A 22,232-nucleotide genomic window follows, 5' to 3' on the forward strand; every position below is an offset into this window, starting at 1 on the left:
CCCTGCCTTTGACATGAGGGTGGATAGTAAGTGGGTCTTTTGTATGTGATTTTTAACTTAAATTATTGATCATTAATAACAAATGACAACTACAAAATGACCTTATAGGTTAACTTTCTTTAAAGAGCAACAATCAATTGCTGGGTCATAGGGCAGTTCTATTTTCAACATTTTGAGGAACCTCCATGCTGTTTTCCAGAGTGGCTGCACCAGCTTGCATTCCCACCAACAGTGTAGGAGGGTTCTCCTTTCTCCACATCCTCGCCAGCATCTGTCATTTCCTGACTTGTTTATTTTAGCCATTCTGACTGGTGTGAGGTGATATCTCATTGTGGTTTTGATTTGTATTTCCCTGATGCCGAGTGATATGGAGCACTTTTTCATGTGTCTGTTGGCCATCTGGATGTCTTCTTTGCAGAAATGTCTGTTCATGTCCTCTGCCCATTTCTTGATTGGATTATTTGTTCTTTGGGTGTTGAGTTTGCTAAATTCTTTATAGATTCTGGACACTAGTCCTTCATCTGATATGTTGTTTGTGCACTATTGGGTATTTACCCTAAAGATACAAACGTAGTGATCCAAAGGGGCACGTGCACCCGAATGTTTATAGCAGCAATGTCCACAATAGCCAAACTATAGAAAGAACCTAGATGTCCATCAACAGATGAATGGATCAAGAAGATGTGTTATATATACACAATGGAATACTATGCAGCCATCAAAAGAAATGAAATCTTGCCATTTGCGACAACATGGATGGAACTAGAGCGTATCATTCTTAGCGAAATAAGTCAAGCAGAGAAAGACAATTATCATATGATCTCCCTGATATGAGGACGTGGTGATGCAACATGGGGGCTTAAGTGGGTAGGAGAAGAATAAATGAAACAAGATGGGATTGGGAGGGAGACAAACTATAAGTGACTCTTAATCTCACAAAACAAACTGAGGGTTGCTGGGGGGAGGGGGTTTGGGAGAAGGGGGTGGGATTATGGACATTGGGGAGGGTATGTGCTTTGGTGAGTGCTGTGAAGTGTTTAAACCTGGTGATTCACAGACCTGTACCCCTGGGGATAAAAATATATGTTTATAAAAAATTAAAAATTAAAAAAAGAGCAACAATCATGATTATAATGTTTATTAATCTAAATGCATTTCAAGTTTTAAGTGGACCACTTTATATCCAAAGAATCTGACAATCAGAAAGAAATTTAGTTATCTGCGTAATACATTAAAGCAATAGTCTGAAATTCCCTAGGTCTAGGTTTTTCTGGGTATGGTCAGTTTTGAAGTTTCAAGAAAGAAATATGCAAGGTAAAAAAAAAATATGCAAGGCATTTTTTATTTTTTCCTAGCTAAACATTGTAAATAATTCACTTGCCGTGAAGAATAAAATGATCATCTTTCTTCTATGACAGACGCCAGAGATGCAGAGCAACTGAGCAAGAACAAGGTGACACATATTCTGTCTGTCCATGATAGTGCCAGGCCTCTGTTGGAGGTAAGGGAGAGCTACGTGCATGTGTCTTTGTATTCCCTAGGAGTGCGTAAAACATTAACAAAGGCAACCATGTTCTCTCTGACATCAGTGTGCCCCTATTCATGCTGTGTAGCTGTGGCCATATTAATTTTGTTTCCAGGCCATAATTTTGTGTCTGTGCCCTGTCTGTGGCATGGTGGAAGAGTGTATTCTTTCTCTGATTATTCTCTTGCTACATTGCTAGTTTGGCTTTCTTGGCAAAATGCCAAAGAATAAGCTGAGGCTGCATTTACTTCTGGATTTTAAGGATGTTTAAAACTTATTTGCATTCCCTTCAATATTATCCCTGGTTTTAGAATCCAAAAGAATTCAGGTTCCTCATTTCTTGATTTTTTTTTTTCTGTTGAAGCTCAATTATGTACCATTTGCATTTAAAGACAAAAAACAATAGAAGCTAAATTGTCATTGGAGAGTTCCAGGGCTTCTGATACAGAGGCTATCTGTGTAGAAGCTGTTGTTAAGGTTTAAGTTTTCAAGTAAACAGGGTGTGTCTGCCTGTACACTAATTCCAAAAACATTTTCGTATCTTCAATTTTATGCTAATGAACGGTTTGAGCTGTTGGCCAGGAGTAATCTATTTCTGTTTATTAGCCTCGACAGAGCCCAAATTACTTTTTTTAAGAAAATAATACACGTGTGGTTGGGATGCATATGTGTTCTTCTGTTTTAGGGTGGGGTTTTTGGAGGGGAGGTGTGACTGGTTCTAGAAGAAATAATCCTAGTTCAAGCTGTTTTCATTTAAATTCATATTATGCAAGAGCAGATAGTATACTTTTCATTTTATCTATTAGAGTTGCCAGCTTTCAGTTATTGTAAAAGAAATGGGAACATGGATTAATAAGTGATTCTATTAAATGTTAATAGTACCAGAGAGCCATAGGTGGTGAAGAAACCTCCGTTCACTTCTCCAGATCTGTGTACCCATACTTCCTTCTGTTGTTTCGGCTCTGTTTTTCTTGTTGTTGTTGTTTTTTATGGTGCTATAATTTGTGTGGCAGAATGATTTTGTTGGAAACAGGAACAACAGCACATCATTTCTTTCCAGATTAACAGTTTCTTTGAAAATGGCTACTCTGTTTCTTCATCTCCATTAACAATAGTTTATATTTAAAATATAGCCAAGATATGGCCAAGATAATAAGTTAAATGCAAATGGTCATGATTGACTTCCTCTTTAAATCACAAGATGAGACTTGAGGTTTCCTTTATTTTAATAAATTACATAGATGTCCTTCCCACCCTCACCCTCCAGGCCTGCCTCACTACTTCATGTTTCATTTAATGGAACACATTGGCATGTGTGAACATGGGCCTTAAATCTGTTCACATTGTAACTTCTGTTTAGATGCAAGACTTTCAGGTTTTAGAAATTAGTGTTTATTTGTCCAACCTCCTCCAGGTTACATGTGGGAAACAAAGGCCTAGAAAGTAAAATAGGTGGGACTGTGACCCCATAAAAAGAGATACTGTTTGTATAAGAACCTCAGAGCTGTGGGAAAACTGCATTTCCCTCCTCAGTATTCCTTTTTATTCTTTCATATTTCCGTCTATAAGGACAAATTCTGCTTTGGAAAAAAAAGAGAAACCATGCCTTTCCTTCAGAGACAGCTTTTTTTTTTAATTTATTTTTTATTTTCAGCATAACAGTATTCATTATTTTTGCACCACACCCAGTGCTCCATGCAATCCGTGCCCACTATAATACCCACCACCTGGTACCCCAACCTCCCACCCCCTGCCCCTTCAAAACCCTCAGATTGTTTTTCAGAGTCCATAGTCTCTCATGGTTCACCTCCCCTTCCAATTTCCCCCAACTCCCTTCTCCTCTCTAACTCCCCATGTCCTCCATGCTATTTGTTACTTAGCAACAATCTGTTGTAGTCTTTGAGTTCTATTATTACCTCAGCTTAATTATAAGTACTTTACTGTGATTTCATATTCATTAAGAGGCCATTGTTTTATAGCATAACATAGGTTAATGTTGCCCCTCTCTTTTGTTCATTTTTAAGTTCACAAATAATTCATGAATACATTCTTATTAAAAAATTAAAATAGTACCTCTCAGATTGCAGAAGTAGGGAAAACTCAAGTACTGAAAGTTATTTGAACTCATGTGCTCACATAAGGTACTGGGATAGAAGAGCTTTGCCCGGATCTCCGAAGTTTCAGAATGTTGTTTACTCCTCTGCCTATTCATAAAGGCACTTTTCTATCTTAATTTTTTTTTTTAAGATTTTATTTATTTATTTGAGATAGAGGGAGAGAGAGAGAGAGAGAAAAGCACAAGCAGGGGAAAGAGCAGGCAGAGGGAGAAGCAGGCTCTCAACTGGGCAGGGAGCCTGACACGGGTCTCCCAGGACTGTAGGACCACGACCTGGGCTGAAGGCAGATGCCTGGTGGACTGAGCCACCCAGGCGCCCCCAGTCTTAAATTTTAAATTCAGTTCCAGAAGTCATGATCTCACCCAACCTGAGATGAGTCAGGGAAAATATTCGGAGTAGGTAGTGAATTGAGGGATGGATTTTATTCTTGAGCAGCTCTGGGAGGAAGTAAAGCAGGGATGATGGTAGATTGTGTTCAGAGCCAGGCAACAGCAATAAGCTGAACCCCAACCTGATAAGAAGCCCTAATAAAAGGTGAAAGGATAAGGGATGCTAGGACCTCCTTCATGTTCCAAGATCTTCAAAGCTCCATGCATGTTTATTGAATGGGTTTATTGAATGGGTACTCTGGGCAGCACTAGCCTGGGGCCAGGGGGGAATGGCAGCGATGTTATTGTTTAAAATTGAAGGGTTTTAGTGCTACTAATTCCATGCAGGAGTTCTCCAAGCCCTGCTGTCAGGTAGCTGTATATTGGTCACTGCACTGTAGGTACTAAATTGGTTCATTTCCAGCGAATATCTGAAGCGGTTTAAAAGCACTGGGTGCTTGGTATCAAGTATTAAAGGCTTTTGCAATCATTAGGTATGCTCTCATTCTGATGGAGGCTAAATGAGAAGGGGCAGTCATATTGTGCAATGTGGTTTCTAGAGCAGAGGTCATAGGTCAAGGGCTTCGTGAAGATTCTAAAAGGATAGATAGTTGAACAGTATGCCTGGGATATGATGCTTTTCAAAAACATAAAGAAGTTTAGGGAATTTAGCACACCATAGGCTCCTCCGGAGGATTCACAGATTTCTTGACAGAATACAGTCTTCCAAGTTCTGCACTGAGGCCACACATTTGTCACTCTAAATAGGGAACCAGTTTGTGTGTGTGCCTGCTTATGTAACACACTACCTATTAACATCCCATGGGACTATGTTCTGCTGAATACAGTCGTGAACATTCAGATTAAGAAGGACTCAGGAAAGGGATCTGCTATCCCTTAGAGTCCAGGGTGAGACTCTAGGATGAGCACTTTTTAAGAGGGGTGCTTATATAACTAGGAAACTAAGGCAACTGTGGTCAAGGAAAAGGCGCCAAACCTGGTCTTATTACCAAATGAGGCTGTATAGATTATCATAGTATAGATCGTTGTGAGAGCCTAGTATTTGTAGAATGGAAGATTGCACAATTGTTGTGCCTGTTATATCCTCTGTGGCTGTAATGATTTGTAATCTGTTGCACTGACCAATGATGATACTATAAAGGCACTTGCTGTGAAAATCTTCATGAACATGCTCAGTTCATCTTTAGTATGCATTTATTGATTTTACTTTGGGAAGGACTTTAAAAGAACTCGTGACTTGGTTGATTTCACTTAGATTAGATGTGATTCTCTATTATTCGGGTACTTTTTAGACAGGTTTCCCAACATAGTGTTAGCAGGGTTTTGTATCCTTTCTAGCAACCCTATAGGTGGAAAGCAGTGAAAGAATAGAAGGTGCTGTTCTCAGGCCTTTGAAGTGGCAGGGCCTCACCTCACCTCTGGTCATCTAGTGAAGCCAGGTGATCTTTGGTGCTTCCCAGTGGATGAGACAGGATTGTTTATCCTTTGAACCATGGGGCAAGGTGGTGAGCCAAGAGAAGGAGGTCCAAGGCCCCAGTTCCTCTTTCTGCAAAAGGGTATCTGAAGAGTAGATCTCCCAAAATGAAGATTTTTAGGAACAGTAGAAACTTAGGGGCCTTTATATTCATTTGAGTAAGCCCTTAACTAAAATCTAAGATTCTGAAGAGCTCTGACTCCCTTTCCATGCCTACTGCTCTATGTTTGACTTAGACATCCCAGCTGAACAGATTCACAAGAATCACTTACCTTGATTTTATCACTGTGTAGACAAAGAAGTTGAAGCTCAGAGACATGAAGGGACTTGCCTATAATTCCATAGTTGGTCTGGGTGGCTTGGTAGGAACCTGAGTCTTCTTTCCCAGGCCAGAGATTCTCCCAGAGTGCCTTACTGTCTTGGTCCTCTCCTTGCATGACTGATGCTTGTGAATCTGCAAGTAGTATTAATAGATATTGCCACATTGGCTTTGTGCCCTTATTGGCAGTGTATGAAAGTTACTGTTTTCCCATACTCGTACCAGCACAGAATTTTATTCTTCATTATTATTAATTAACAAAATTTTTATTTCGTTTTATTTGTTGTGAATGCCATCCTCACACTATCAAGCCTCTTGTCCAGACAGTTCTTTCCTTTGAAGACAAAGAGTGATTGATTAACTGAGCAATTGAGTTCTTGCTACATGCCAGGCCCTGGAACAGATGCTGGAGATAACAGAAGTGAACCAATACCAACATTTTCCCCAGTGAAGCCCTTAGAGTATAAACAAGATATATATTGTGGATATTTTATAAATACGACTAATAAGTCCAGTGAAGGAAGAGCTTTGGCTTAGGATAGGCCCTCAGTGCTAGGGGTCAAGTAGGAACAGAGGCTATGGAAGCTCAGAGAACAAGGTCCTTCCTCTGCCACATGAATTTGGAGACGTTTGACTGGGTTTTTGGAAATGACTGGGAATTTGAAAAATCTGGTCAGTGGCATTCCAACGAGGAGAAAGCTGGTCGTGCCAAGATATGACTTCTGGTAGAGCTCTGAATCCATGACAGTCACACCAATCTCTTTTAATCTTCTAAGAACTCTGAGAGCCCAGCAAGGCAGATAGCATTGTCCTAGTTCCTTCATAGCATAATCAGACCTGGTGACTTGCTCGTATCACCTCCAACAAGTGACAGGACCAGGTGGAAAAATTAATTGCATATTTCTTAATTTCACATTGGAATTAAGTCTAGAACTGTAATTAAAATATTTAAGGGGAAAAAAACCTCTGTCTCTTTCTATGTTTAAGACTTGGTTTGGGGGGTTGTTTGCTTTTGCTGGGGTATTTCCTTATTTGTGAGTGTGTCTTCAGTGCCTACTGATTGCTCCAGATTTGTAGGGTGATAAAAATTGCTGTCACAACGATGGTGCTTTTTTATATCAGGAACCCCATATTGTTTATAGGTGCTGAGGAAGTAATATTGAGCAATGAAAGATTTCTCCCTTCCCCTGAAAAAAGAAACAAAACTCTATCTTTCTAATGTAAAAATTTCAGAATTTGTTTCATTTTTCATTCTGTGTATTTAACCAGAGCACCTGCAGGAAACAAAACTATTTTTTGCTATCAACAAATATGCTTTAAAAAGTATTCTTATTCCTTTGCTGGACTAATTCTCCAAATAATTTAAATTTTTAAATGTTGTATATTTTAGGATTAAATAGAAAAAACAGTAGTTTATATGCATCTATTCAAACCAGGGTATTGTATGTTTACCAGGTAGGTTTTGAACTTGAGTTCACCTTGGCTATATATTTTTTCCATTTTAAGTTTTGACTTTTATACTTTGAACCACCAAAGTTTGTTTGTTTGTTTTTTCCCCCAAAGAAAAAGATGTTGCTGTAGAAGGCACATATTCTTGATGGTTCTATTTTGTATTTCCTTTAACATGAAAGACATTTTTTTTGAGGTGCCCTAGCTCACAATTTAATTTTGTTAGTTTTTTTTATAGTTGGTCATGTCTTCTGGTTCTAATACTTCTTGTTATTTACATGTCTACACTGCTGTCTTCATTAGCCACTTATTTATGAGAAAATTCTCACCATGGTGTTATGTTCATTCTACTTGGACAGCAGCACTGGGGGACTGAGAGCCTCCTTGACAGACCTTGGTCATCTGCTGTATGTCTGCCTGGTGACCCAACCCATTTCACTACCTTAAAAGTTTAGCTGGTTTCCCAAGTGTAAAGCAAACTAGAACCAAGGTGCTAAATGGTATTTCAAGTTTAAGAAACTATGCTTTTGTGTGTTCTTTCTTCTACCCAGTTGCCTCCCTAAGCCCTGCCCTTCTTCACAGCTCAGCCCCAACTTTCCTTCTTCTGAGAAGGACACTTCCAGTATACCCTCCAACCTCAGGACTTCTTCCCTTTTCTCTATAATATTTTATAGAGAAGCTATAGTTTGTACTCTTAACTGGATTATGAATTGTATACACTCTGACAGCTTCTATAGTGTATTAAATGGCCATTTAAACACTGTTTGATGAACTAGTTCTTCACTGCCTGTGTCCAAGGTCCTCAACTGGCCTCAGGCTCACTGCAGGCAGGTGCCACATTGGGATTTCTTTGGTCTTTCCCAGCACTCAACCTGGGCCTGGCACACAGGGGCCCCTCTGCAGATGTTTACTGATGAACTGAGAGCCACATGCATTTTCAGCTCCATACCAAAGTGAGAAATCATATCTTTGGTCATTTGTGTCTCATTAAGGAGTGTGAAAAAAGAGCTGTACCAAGAATGACTTATTAACCATGAGTACTAAGTGAAGCCAGAGGATCTGGTTAATGCAATGCAATGCGACCTCACTTATGTGGGTTGTTTGTTCCATTCCTCCCATGTCAGTGAGTGTTAGCAAATGGGGATGTACTGTTTTATGGAGCTCTTGTGGACTCTAGTTCAGAATTAACCTCTTGCTAAGTTAGAAACAAGAATCCCCTGTGACACTTCTATGACTTTCTGATTGATTTCTTAAGGATCCTTCAGCTACCTTTGGTTTGCATTAGAAGCTTGGTCCTACAAAGAGGAAAGTATATCTAAGACACAGTGAATGAAAAGTTAAAAGGTTTGTCACAGCCAAGGCAGCAGGCTTGAAGTGGAGGCAGAGTTGGTTGAGGCATTGTTTCAGATTTTAAGGAGTTTATAGGCAAATCATGAAAAGCTGGGAGAACACTCAAGGTACATGGGCTTGTGTTCTGGTTCAGGAGGAAGATCCTCATTGCCTGTGGTCCTCCTTTGGCAGCCACACAGGAGACTTGCATGGTATCACCCCCAGCTCTGCATGCAGCCCATGTCAGTCCTCAGCTCCTGGGACCCAGGGGCCCACCCTGCTCGTGACCTTCAAATCACAGGAGCTATAGGACACATTTCCCATAGAGTATTTCCCCTAAGAGGAGAGATAACTGATGAAAGCCACATGTTTCATCCTATACCCACAGAGGTATGGGCAATGATGTTCAGTGCAGCTGTGTTTGTAATGGCAAAAAATTGGAACCAACCCACACATTCAGCAGAAGGGTAATGTTCAATTATGATACATCCATATTAAGAAATACTCTGCAGCAATTCAAAAAGAAGAGTAAGGTTTATATGTATGCACAGGGAAAAGGTAATTGTTAAGCAAAAGAAGCAAGTTGTAGAATAATATTCATAATATGATCTCATTTGTGTAAAACTAAATATTAATTATATATTTCTGTGGGTACATATATATGCATGTAAATGAACAGCTAAGGGTCTAGAAGGACCATACTAGATTGCTCAGAATGGTAAAGTGGAATAGGATGGGAGAAGAGGGTAGGAAGGATAAGTTTCACTTTGTCTTTATTTTTATTTATTTTTCACAATAGAAGTATCTTCATAATTTCTCTTTGAATGAAGGGAGGTAGGGAAGGAAGGTAGGCAGGTGGGTGGCCATACTCTTGGTGTCTGTAGTAGTGACTAGTAGATTGCATTTGGTTGTTCAAGTTTGGCCAGAATGGGTTCTGTGGTAACAGTTTTCCCTATGCATTCATATGTGCGTGTTTGACATTAGGCAAGTTGCATCCTTGTCATCATTGATCAGGGGGTATAAACCATTCATTTCAATCATCTTAATCTTAAAAGGGAGAAGATAGCCCAAGAAAAACCTTTCAACTGTATAGATTTTATTTTTGGTATCAGTTATCTTCTACTTGATTGTTTTACTTAAATGAGTTTATGTCCTTTCTTAAAGATTCACAGATTCCCTAGTGATGCAACTTGAAGCATTGGGCAAGGTTTCCTGTTTGAATTGGCCATTGTATCCAGTGTGGATGATTTTTGTTATTTTACTGGCATTGCAAAAAAATCACACTATCGAGGTCTAGGACCTTTGAAAACAAATCATTGTTTGACCATGGTTTTCAGATTGACAACTATTTCCAGTGAACCCCGGTTGTTTTCACCTCTCTAAGAAAGTCTCTTTGATGCCACCCAAGTATCAGTGGTACATACCATACCAAAGACTTGCAGCAGCTTTCATGTGTTGAGGTAAATTTGTTATAAGCCAACCCCAGACTTAAATAGAAATGACTCAAATAGAAATGATTATGGTAGGTATCGAAAACTGTCTAGTAATCACTCTTTCTTGAATCAAGCTGTATCTGAGTTCCATGTGTGTGGGCAGTCAAGTGCATAATACAGCTCCATCTGGCTGCTGACCCTTCTGTGACAAGCTCACTTGCAAATGGAATTCTAAAACCAGAATTCCAGCATGAATGGACTAAATGGGACTGGAAATATTCTAGTACCTCATTGATTCTAGAGAGGAAACAGTGTTTTTTTTTTGTCTCTAATTGAAAGAGATCTCTGTTAATCTTTCTTTTCTCGGGCTTTCTAGAGTACCATGCATTTCAAGTGTGGACCTTCTCTTTAGTGCTCAAACTTACTGACCAGCCTCTCCACAAAACTGGACTTTTACAATACACTCCTGTTAAAAGTCTCTCTAACTCAAGTCCCAGTTTTGTTTTTTAATATTTCCTGCAGAGTGCCCTGTCTTGTCCATCTTGTCCTGACTCCCCATGCAATCAAGTCCTGAGCACATTGTGTGCTGAGGGCTGTGTTTCTGAAGTGGACTTGCCTTGTTTGCATCCTTCCTTTTCCTCAATGGGAAATATACCAGTGGCAAGATCTCCTGGTTATCTCCAAACCAGGACTTCAGAAAAAGCATGTAGCACATGGTCTGCCCTCTGTGCTTTAGCTGGAGTGATAGTAGGCATTGACACAACTACATAAATTGCCCATAAATGCTAAAGCACAGGGTAAAACTCTGTCCATTTATACAAGATCTTTAGGTTAATATACTGGAGAATTTGGGGAAGAATTTGTAAAGAGGGTTGTTTAGGCAGCCTTGTAGGACTAGTATAGTTTGGTTCAGTGGAGAGATATGTGTTGAGTAGGAGCAGCCCTTCCGGGCTGGTCAGGAAGGGGGAAATAAGCCCTGGAGCCATAGATGTGTGGAAGTTGGCTGATTATAGAGTGGAGAAGGTGGTCAGTGTGGTGGGGTAAGGGTGGGGCCATATTCAGTTCTCTTTTTGGCTAAATTAGGAGGTATTCCTTCAGATTCAGCAGACATTTACTTACCTTGTAGTGAGGATTGGGAATAAAATACAAAGAGAAGTAATATGGGGCTCAGTGTTCAGAAGAGACAGGCACAGAAATCCCTTTAGGGGCACCCCAGGGCACCAGAAGGGCTGGAGAGAAGGAGCTCTGGTGCAGATACAATGCAGTTTGGCCATTCTTTGGCCGTCGACCCTTAACATGGCACCCTTCCAGTGCCATGAGCACTGGAAGGGGGAGAGTGACATAGCAGCAAAATCTGGAAAGCTTTAATAGGGGCCTAGTTTTGCTAAGGAGTTTAAAAGTAAAGAGCACCTTAGTTTGGAAGAAACAACCAAAGTCAGTATCCCAAGGGAAATATGTTTGTAGTTGCAGGTTAGGACAGCACAGCCTGTGGCTGGCAGACCATGGGAAATCTGAGCATCATGATGGTAGTGGCAGAGGACATGTAGCCCAAGAGGACTGAACAGTTTCAGGCTTCTTAGGTGAAGGGCCTTTGAGGCTGCAGTCAGAGTTGGAATAAGTTATATGTGGTTGGTTAGTTGGTTGGTTAAGACTTAAAGCAGGGTACAATGGCTCTGTAGGTGCTGTTGTTTTTAGCCATAAGAAAAAGAATGATTTGGGGCGCCTGGGTGGCTCAGTGGTTGAGGCCTCTGCCTTCGGCTCAGGTCGTGATCCCAGGGTCCTGGGATCGAGCCTCACATCGGGCTCTCTGCTCGGCAGGGAGCCTGCCTCCTCCTCCTCTCTCTGCCTACTTGTGATCTGTCTGTCAAATAAATAAAAAAAAAAACTTAAAAAAAAAAAGATTTAAAAAAAGAAAAAGAATGATTTAAATGTAGCTTGGTTTACTGAAGACTGGTTTAAGCAAATTTGCCATTTTCAGGTGCTCCTAATACTTCATTGCTGGTAGGCATTGCAGGTGGACCTTGTGCCTGCCACAGCTGCAAGGGAAGTGATCCAAACTGACTTTAAAAGCCCGAGACTAAAGCAGTGACACGTAGCTAGTGTCATCATCTCAGCACAGGCTAAGTGGACACGTCGTGCCTCTACTGCTCTTTGAAGTGTTTCCCCCTCTCTGTGGTCTGACTCCTGACATGTTTTGCAGACCTTTGTGTGTGTCCTGGGGCAGAGGATGCTGTCAAGCCCTGGGTTTGAATTGAGAAATTATTTCTCCTTTCAGTTATCACCACAATTAGTACAGATGTTGAGTTTCAACATTCAGTACTGAGCGGTGGCATTTTCAACTAGCTCTAATCTGCTTTTCTTTTCTTTTCTTTTTTTTTTAAAGATTTTATTTATTTATTTGACAGACAGAGATCACAAGTAGGCAGAGAGGCAGGCAGAGAGAGAGAGAGAGGAGGAAGCAGGCTCCCTGCTGAGCAGAGAGCCCGATGCGGGACTCGGATCCCAGGACCCTGAGATCATGACCTGAGCCCAAGGCAGCGGCTTAACCCACTGAGCCACCCAGGCGCCCTCTAATCTGCTTTTCTAATGGAAAACAAACGAAATGCATGGTCAAAGTTTGAGCTAGTCGAGCCATATCTGCGTATAGCACTAGTGAGGGAAAAGAAGTAGATGCACCTAAAATCTGAATTAGAGCCTCCTTCTCTTGAGGACCAATATGGACATGCTTGTTTGCTTCTCAGATTTTTCCCCAATTAAAGGGAGATAATTCATAAGATTCCCTTGGTGAAAAGCTCAGCCAGCTGCCAAAGAAGGAAGAGAACATGTGGGAAAGCTGCCTTTGGATTGTCCTTTTATCCTTTAAATGGTTGCAAAGAGATAGTTTTTCTGATATTGTGTGATCATGGAGAAGGCATCTCAGACAAAAATAGCTGAGCCCAGACCTTGAAGTGAGCCTTCTGGTCATGGAAACTATTCCTAAGCACAATAGTACAGAGATCGTTTCAGAGTGTACTGGTTTTTAAAGCAGTTGGGGCTTAACAATGGTGGAACTGGTCCAAAATGACTTTACCTTACGTTAAATTAATGAAATACCTTGTCAAGGAGACCAGCCCCACTGCACCCAAGCAGACAGCAATTCCAAATCTACTGTAAATGATTAATTTAAACTGCATTATAGAATGCTTTGATACTATGCCCTAAAGAACAAAAATGATCTTGTAGCTAACAAAGTCAAAATAACATTTCCAAGTATTTGGGTTTTTTAAGTGTTCCTTTAAACTGAGGCTAGCCACCTTTTCTCTTGCTGCTGCTCCTGCATGTGTGGTGGAATTGTGGTTGAAGAGCCTCAACCAGTCATCTTGAGGTCCTAATGACCCCAGTGAGGGAAGGATCTCTGGCCTCCTTGGTAGTCAGTGCTCACTCATTCCTTGTGAGTCCTACTCAGGCTCTAATGAAGGTGGCCTGGGACTTTCTTCTATGCCCAGTGCAAGAGGATGCAGCTGTCAAAATAAAAATAGACCGTAAGATTGCTTTCAATGGCAGCAGTGGGGGAGGGAAGATTTGGTGAAGTGCTGCCCTTTCAAAGGAATGAAAGCAGTGGAATGAAAGCAAAGGAATGAAAGCCCCCAAAGGAAGTCTGTGGAATGTTGACCAGCCAATCCTTAAAACAGAGAGAGGAAGATGCCCCCCCCCAATTATGTTTGGGAAATAGACAAAAATAAGCATAGAGGCAGGCAGACAGAGGGAGAAGCAGGCTCCCCATTGAACAGAGAGCCCAATGTGGGTCTCAATCCCAGGACCCTGGGATCATGACCTGAGCTGAAGGCAGAGGCTTTAATCCACTGAGCGACCCAAGCGCCCTTTTTTTAAAAATCAAGGGACAGATAGTAAATATTTTGAGCTTTGTGGGTCCTAAGTTTCCTGTGACAATACACTGCTCTCTCCTGTACATGAAAGGAACGCTAGACAATACATAGATGAACAGGTGTGACTGTGTCCCAGTAAACATGGGCTTTTTGCCAACCATGCTGGCATCTTCCAAGAGTCTGTGTGCCAGCTATGTGGGGTGGTGTCTGGGCATTTAGAACAGGGAGCAGGAGCCAGCCTGAGATGGAGGGAGATGATGTCAGGGAAAGCTCTGTGGGTAGGGCTGGTGGGTTACATCAGGTGTGGTTCCACTAAGGGGTGCCCCTGGGAGGAGTCCTGAAAGAGAAGGGTATTCCAGAGGAAACAAACACGGAGGAGAAGAAGGGACCCTGGGGAGGCGTGGGCAGGAAAGTACAGAACATTTGGAGAGATTCTCAGGCAGCCAGGTACCTGGAGTTTGGTGAGCTGGTGGAGGTGAGCTTGGGAGGTGAGTTGTAGACAAGTGCTGAAGGATTTTGAAGAGAATCTTTACTTTGCAGACAGGATGGATCCACTGATATGTTTTAGCAGCTGAGGCAAATTTACCTTTATATCTTTAACAAGTGGTAGCTTGTGATTCTGAAGTAGCTACTGCTGATTTCTCCTGATTTCCAAGCATCAGTTTTCAATCATGGTGATTTTTTTGGTATGGTCATTTATCATTAACATTCATTAAGTAATATTGTAGAATTACTTGGTTTGGAGAGATTGCTGAAACTGGCCCTGTTTTCATGAGTCACACTGAATACATCAGCGGTGCCAGACACAACTGAAATCACAGAAGAGGGCTTTCAGTGGTAGGTTGGAGCTGACGTGAATCTCCCTCACCTCCTTCCCATAACCCACCCATGCTGGCTCAAGGAAATTCAGTGTGCTGACCATGCCTACTTTAGCCTTTCATTGAAATAACTTGAGCAAAAATAAGCATTTGGGTCCTCATCTGTTGATCTGACAAGTCAAATGTATGTCCTTTTTTGACTAACCTGAAAGAAGCCAACAGGTGTTGGAGGTTTCTCATTTGCATTTTTTTCTCACAAAATCAAACCAAAGGCTAAATCTTGTCTCTCCACTCTGACCTTCCCACCCCTCCCCACCCCATCAAGTACCACAGAGTTCTTGGAAGTTGTTATTTGTAGTAGTGTTTCCTAAATTTAGCTGGTGCAGGAAGAATCAGTGGCAAATGGGTGCCTGAAGAAAATGCATCTTCAATTTAGAGTATGTGTTATGTAGCACAATTCAAGGACTGTATTTATCTTCTGTGGTGATTTTCTACAGTAATTCCTATGAGATTTCTATTATGGTACAAACAAAAAAGGAGATTATCAAGAATCTTACCCCCTAGACCTTACCTGGTTTTGTTTTGTTTTGTTTAGATCTTATTTATTTGAGAGAGAGAGAGAGTTTGAGAGAATGGGTGGGATGAGGGACAGAAGAAGCAGATTTCCCTTGGAGAGGGAGCCTGACCCAGGACGCAACCCCAGGACCTCAGGATCATGACCTCAGCTGAAAGCAGATGCTTAACAACTGAGCCACCCAGGCGCCCTGTTTTTGTTTTTTGTTTTTTGCTTTTATGCCTGCTTCCAGTTCTTAGTCCACAGACATACAAAGTTTTTCCAGAGGTATTCTTTCTATAGATATAATTCTGTATTCTACTTTTTCCCTTTAAAGAATGTTACTGGCTATGTGAAAGTTCTTAAATTGAGGAGAAATAATGATCAAACTCCATGGGCCAGGTACCAGCTTTGGCATCCATGTACATGGCATCCATATACATAGCCTAGGTGGAGATCTTTCTGTGCTTTGTCTGGAGTAAGATACTCCATGAAATGTAAGGCTGTCAAACCTTACAGGTACATCTGAGCAGTTTCAAGTCAGCAGTTGCCATCTTTTGGTCTATGACCTTCAGGAGTATGGCTAGACTAATTTTTTCAGATTACCTGCCTTTAGGTTTATATAAAAATGCAGAAGTGGGGTGCCTGGGTGGCTCAGTGGATTAAAGCTTCTGCCTTCAGCTCAGGTCATGATCCCAGGGTCCTGGGATCGAGCCCAGCATTGGGCTCTCTGCTCAGCAGGGAGCCTCCTTTCCCCCCTATCTCTCTCTGCCTGCCTCTCTGTCTACTTGTGATCTCTGTCAAAAAAAAAAAAAAAAAAGTATAGAAGTAGTCAAATTCATAGAGATAGAAAGTAGAATTGGGGGTTACAGGGGATGGGGAGAAGGGCTAATGGGATTTAGTGTTTAATGGGCTCGGAGTTTCCATCTGGGAAGATGAAAAAGTTCTAGAGATGAGTGGTGGTGATTAGGATGTGAATATACATGATGCCACTGAGCTGTGTATTTAATAATGGTTAAAATGGTAAATTTTATGTGATGTATATTTTACTACAATAAAAAGTACAGAGTGATTGTCTCAAGTGGAAGAGACTTTTGTTTTTTATAGTGGTGTATAAACTGTGGTCTTGCTTCTGATCAAACTTAATTCTTTTTTAATTTTGTTTCTTTTTTGGAGTCAGATTTTTGGATAATTTGGGAATTAGGTCTAAGTGGAGTCCCCAGCTTACTTTGCTTACTTCATTAATGGGCATTAGATTATCAGTGTTAATAGATTTCCATGTGTAGGAATTGCAGAGCCCACTTCAGCGTGCCACTCTGTTAACTCATAAATGTGACTGTCAAAGAAAAAAATGTCATCTCTTTCAGAAGACTCCTCCTTTGTACATCCATATTGCTATTGGTATTTGGATGGGATAAGATGAGAAACCAAGATCCAAGATCAAGTCACTTTTATTAGCAGCTAAAATAATTTTTCCATCACATGGATTTCTTGATTCTGGCCTCTTAGTAACTCTATCTCCTACTCATGTTTCCTCTTAGGTTGTGAATAAGTCCTTGCAGAAAATAATTTTATTAGTTTTCCTGAGAGAGAGAAAACCAATTCTGAAGGCCTTGATCTTTCTTTTCTTTAGAAAAGTAGAATGTCAGATAGCTTCTCCAGAAGCCTCTTACTTATGTTTCAGAAAGAAAAGAACAGTGAATTTTAGAAATTGTACTTGAAACAAGCGAGAGTTTGATCTTTTTACTAGTCCTGAAATCAGAATCTTGCCCGTGTTTCTCAAGTACTTAACGATGTATCGTTTTAAGTGTAATCTTTAGTTTCAGCCCCAAAGAAAGGCAAAAACCTTACTTTTGGTGGTTACTATGCTTGTTGAAACAGAAAACAGAAAAATATTAGAACTTTTGAGAATAAGGACTTAGAAAGCCTTAAACTTTGTGCAAGAACAATCTCTGAAATACTTTCTTTCTTTTCAATCAATTGATATTTGTTGTCTCTTTCAAAACCTAACCTAAAAACTTCACCCCCAAAACTTTCTTTGGATGATCCCATTGAAATCTAACTTCTTTCTGGTATTTTCCTAATGTCTTTCCACACTATGTAATACTAACTGATGTGTTCCCTGTTATTATGAATATTCAGTGTATATGTGTTCAGTGTAAATATGAGGCTTTTTCTTAATTCTTTGTCTTTTCTTCCTTCTGGTCCTCACCTTATCAGTATTAATAGCATTCTCAGGATGTTATAGGCCATTCAAAATGCCATGTAGTCAGAAGAAATTATCTGCTCATTCTTTGTCCCTCCTAGAAATCAAGACAGTCTTAAAGCATAGACTGAGCCCTTTCCCTTAGCTAAACTGGTTTTTGTATTCTTTGGCTAGCTGCCTAAATTGAAAATCTGTAACTTGACACTTACTAGCTCCATGAAGTTTAATATTAATTGGCTTTCCACCAATCACTGTTTTGGAACATCATGAAAAGTACTAAATTCTTACCTATTTAATAATTTTATTTCAAAGAAGATAATTTTAGTTTTAATGTTGTTGTTGTTGTTATTGTTGTATTAGTTTAAGAGGTAATATGTAGGAGCAAATATCACATAGCAAATCCTGTAGGAATGGAAACATTGCTGTTATTTTTTTTTATTTCCGTATAGTTAACATACAGTGTTGTATTAGTTTCAGCCTTACAATATAGTGATTCAAGGATTCTGTACATTACTCAGTGCTTATCATGATAAATGTGCTCTTAATCCCCTTCACCTATTTCACTCATCCCCACATCCACCTTCCCTCTGTTATTTTTATTACTTATGAGTTTTTCAGATTGTTCTAGAATTTTATTTTAGAACAAGATCTGTTACTTTTTTGCTTCATTTGTCATGTTTTCCATAATTTAAACACATCCTGCCCCATATCTCTGTCTCTACAAACCTCAATATGAGAGAATGATTTTTGGGGGGGGATTCCATTAATACTAGGACAATTTTAAGTCTCTCCACCTTGTAGCATTGAGGTCCTTAATGCTGTCAGCACTCTTGCTGCTTTCTGAATTAGTAATTAACTGCCATGAATTGTAAACATGTGCAGGCATCTAAAGACTTTTTTCAGGTACTGTATGTTCTGCAGTCTGTGGCCTGCAAGAAAGATACTTTTCGTGCTTTGTTAATGACTAAGCCAAGATAAATAGATGTTCTTGGGCTGTGAGCAGCTGAACCTCTTTGACAGTTTTGACTCCTTTCTTTACTGTATTTGCATAGTTTGTTCCCTTCTTATTGTAGATCACGGTGAGCTGATTCTTAACCAAGTTCTGGTGGTATGGACTGGCAGGAGGCTGGTGTCTGGAGCATGTGCCTGCAGTGTGCCCTTCCTATGTCATGGCTGAAAGTTCAGCTCTCTTATTTTTATGGTCCCCAGGCATGAGCACTTTATGATGGTTTTCTTCCTGTGTACTATTCCTGTAGTGTGATCTTCATGTTAATTGGTTTTCACCTTGTTCAACAGATATTTAGTGTTTACCATGTGGCAAGGAAGGTTCTTGTTGTTCTGCTTTTGAGAGAACATGATCTTGTGTTTTCTATTTTCTCTGTCCTTCCTTAACAGTAGGGGATCCCCAAACTTGTGGCTGAGAGCTACTTTGTTCCTCCTTAGAAGCTTCACAGATGGGAAGCTGTAGCTGCCACATGCCCATCCCAGCTAGTGAGGGTGAGGGGCCCAGCATGGCTGAAAGTTGCCTCCTCATCAATCTGTGGGCATGAAGGGAGGGATACCCTTTGCTATCTTCCTGCATTTTACTCCTGCCATATGGGGCCAGCAGCCTTTTCTTTTTCTCATCAGGCACCAAAAAGGGGAATGGGACCCCACTCAGGGAACACCTGAAGGAAGTGAGGTGCTTTCCAATCACACTGCCATTGGAATTTATGGTGAATGCTCTTAATAAGCTAAGAGCTATTTAGCCTCCTCTTCTGGCCCATTATCTTCCTTTCCTTCTTTTTTTTTTTTTTTTTTTTCTTTCCTCTCATTGTATGGCCTGGGGTGATTTTAGATTCTGTTAGGATTAAGTGGCTGTCCATCAGCATGTGTGACAGGCAAGCATTTTTATCCTATGTTGGAGGGGATCCACCTCAGCATTCTTGATTGATTGAAGTTACCCAGGTGACAGTCACAGTGGTAAGGAGGGTGGAAACCTGAGACTCCTTCCCATCCCTCTGGAAGTTCTGGTCTGAATTAGAGGAAGTGTGTGGGAGGAAAGAATTTCATAAGCTTCTGGACCTGATCCATGGCCAACTCTCACTTAAAAGTAAAAGAAAAAAAGTAAATGAGTCATTCCAGTGACAGATTTATGAAATGATCAGTATGTGTATCTATACCAATAAGCGTGCTTGGCCCTGATGAAGGGAAGTAGTGAAATTACTTTTTTTTTTTTTTACAGTATCATTTCCTTTTCCATTTTCTTTCCTTTTAAATCGCTGCTTTAATATCTCTCTGGATTTGGAGGTGCTTTAGAACTTCAGACAACTGCTTTGTTATTTCCAGCAGAGCCCAGTGTCCAGGAAGAAATGAGGACAGACAGAAGGAGGCAATTAGGGATGACAAAGTGAAGGTTGAATGTGGGAAGAACATAGTCCAGCAGCTTATCCTTAAACTTTACCCTCGACATGTTCAAACCTGTTAGGTCTCATGTAAAGTATTCTCACATGGAGAAGCAATAGTAAAACTCATTTCAAGAGTTTGTTGGAAGATGTAATGATTGACTCAGAGCTTAAAAAAAAAAAAAAAGTATGTGTATATGAATTAAGCAGGAAAAAAAATTTTTTTCTGACCTCTCCTAATACTAGGAGACCCAGAGGGGAATTTTATCTTTTAGGTCTTAGTGAGAGACAGCTGATTGCACGCTGAACTGGTTTAAGCAGGAAGGTATTTTTTAAGAGATAGTTGAGATCTTATGTTCTCAGAAGAGCTGAAGAAACAGACTTTCAGCTGAAGTTAAAGGAACAACACTCAGACCACATCACACAACTGGTGAGATCTGCTGCCACGTCTGCCCCCAGAACCACCTGCTTCTACTGCCACCTGCACCTGCCAAGCAGGTGCTCTTTACCCACCTGACTTGTCCCATGTCCTGTTTCCAAATCCACCTCAAGTAGGTGTGTCATATGATGAAACCAGGTCCTGAGTCTACACCCTAATAGCAAAGGAGATTGAGAAATGTAGTTTACATGGATTCTGTATTAGAAAATAGAATTCACAATGTCTTGAAGTATCAACGTGTGGAGGTCTAGAAGAGTTTGGGGCAGCCACAAATTTGGATGTTCCTTACTAGACTACATTAGTAAATATACCACAGAAATGCCTCATATGAATTAGCAATAAAATTTTAATAATCAACTGCAAAAAATTCAAATAATTCTAAAAGACAAGTTATTTTATGACTTTATTTGCTGAGGTACTTGTGGTAGTCTATATATTTCTATATGTTTCTCCTTCATTAACTCTCTTAGCTTAGTTACTTTTTTAGTGTTTGATGTGTTTCTTCCCCTACTTATTTTTCATGACATGGTGGCAAGATCCTATGAGATTAGGCTATCAAAGGAGAAAGGGTTTAAAAATGGTTCCTCTAAGTTCTCACAGAACCATATTGTTTGGCAAAGATTGCTGAGATTTCTAGATTTTGTTTTTTACATGACATTGAAGACCTCTGGAACTATAAATCCCTCTGAAGAAGAAACAACCAGGTTTTTAAAAAATATATTTAATTAATTATCTAATTAATTAGTTAATGTATTTATTTGAGATAGAGCATGAGCAGGGGGAGGGGCAGAGAGACAGCTAGACTCCTCCCTGCAGACCAGGGAGCCCAATGTGGGGTTCAATTTGAGGACCCTGAGACCATGACCTGAGAAGTCAGACACTTAACTGACTGAGCCATTCAGGTGCTCCAACCAACCAGGTTTTTAATAAAACTTAAATTTAGCATGGCTGGGGCGCCTGGGTGGCTCAGTGTATTAAGCCGCTGCCTTCGGCTCAGGTCATGATCTCAGGGTCCTGGGATCGAGTCCCACATCGGGCTCTCTGCTCGGCGGGGAGCCTGCTTCCCTTCCTCTCTCTCTCTGCCTGCCTCTCTGTCTACTTGTGATCTCTCTCTGTCAAATAAATAAATAAAAATCTTTAAAAAAAAATTTAGCATGGCTTTTTATAGCATGAATTTACACAGACATTTTTTATAGATTTTTATGGAGACCTATATGAAGTTCATTTTTTGGTTTTCAAATTAGACCATTCTAAAAGTTTGGTACACAAACTTTTACTCTTTTGAAAAACAAGCAAAATCAAAATAGAGATACCTCTGGGGCGCCTGGGTGGCTCAGTGGGTTAAGCCGCTGCCTTCAGCTCAGGTCATGATCTCAGGGTCCTGGGATCGAGTCCCCCATTGGGCTCTCTGCTCAGCAGGGGTCCTGCTTCCCTTCCTCTCTCTCTGTGATCTCTTCCCTTCCTCTCTTCTACTGTGATCTCTCTCTGTCAAATAAATAAATAAAATCTTTAAAAAAAAAAATAGAGATGCCTCGGTGACTCAATCATTAAGCATATGCCATCAGTTCAGGTCATGACCCCAAGGTCCTGGGATCAAGTCCCACATTGCATTCCTTGCAAGGAGCCTGCTTCTTCCTCTGCCTGCTCTGCCTGCCACTCCCCCTGCTGTGCTTTGTCTCTCTCCCTCTATAACAAATAAATAAATAAAATCTTTTTTAAAAAATCAAGATATTTTGAATGTGTAAATTCCCAGCAAACATCAGGGAAACTATAATTTTCCAATTACTAAAATTTGATGTAGAATACTCTGTAATGTAACATTATAATTTAGTCATCATGTTAAGGATTTTACTTAAAGTGCTTCCTTTTTGGTCACTTGGGATCTTAAATAGATTTTTTTAAAATGTTGGATATATAAACAAGCATCTGAA

At 40.4% G+C, this 22,232-nt stretch overlaps 1 protein-coding gene across 11 annotated transcripts in view; it reads left to right on the forward strand.

The window, feature by feature from the left end:
- The window catches only part of DUSP22 (dual specificity phosphatase 22), a 76,274-nt gene that overhangs the window by 28,201 nt on the left and 25,841 nt on the right, over nt 1-22,232 (forward strand). For 10 of the 11 annotated variants that reach the window (XR_014312201.1, XR_014312202.1, XM_082732161.1 and 7 more), the window contains one exon: nt 1,419-1,501. The exons of the other annotated variant lie outside the window; for it this stretch is intronic. Coding sequence is in view for 8 of the 10 variants with exons in the window: in XM_082732161.1 (XP_082588287.1) it covers nt 1,419-1,501 (83 nt within the window). In the remaining 2 variants the exon portion in view is untranslated. The remainder of the gene's footprint in view (nt 1-1,418; nt 1,502-22,232) is intronic. 11 annotated transcript variants of the gene reach the window in all.

The sequence above is a fragment of the Mustela nivalis genome, assembly GCF_964662115.1.
Source record: "Mustela nivalis genome assembly, chromosome: 5".
NCBI lineage: Eukaryota > Metazoa > Chordata > Mammalia > Carnivora > Mustelidae > Mustela > Mustela nivalis.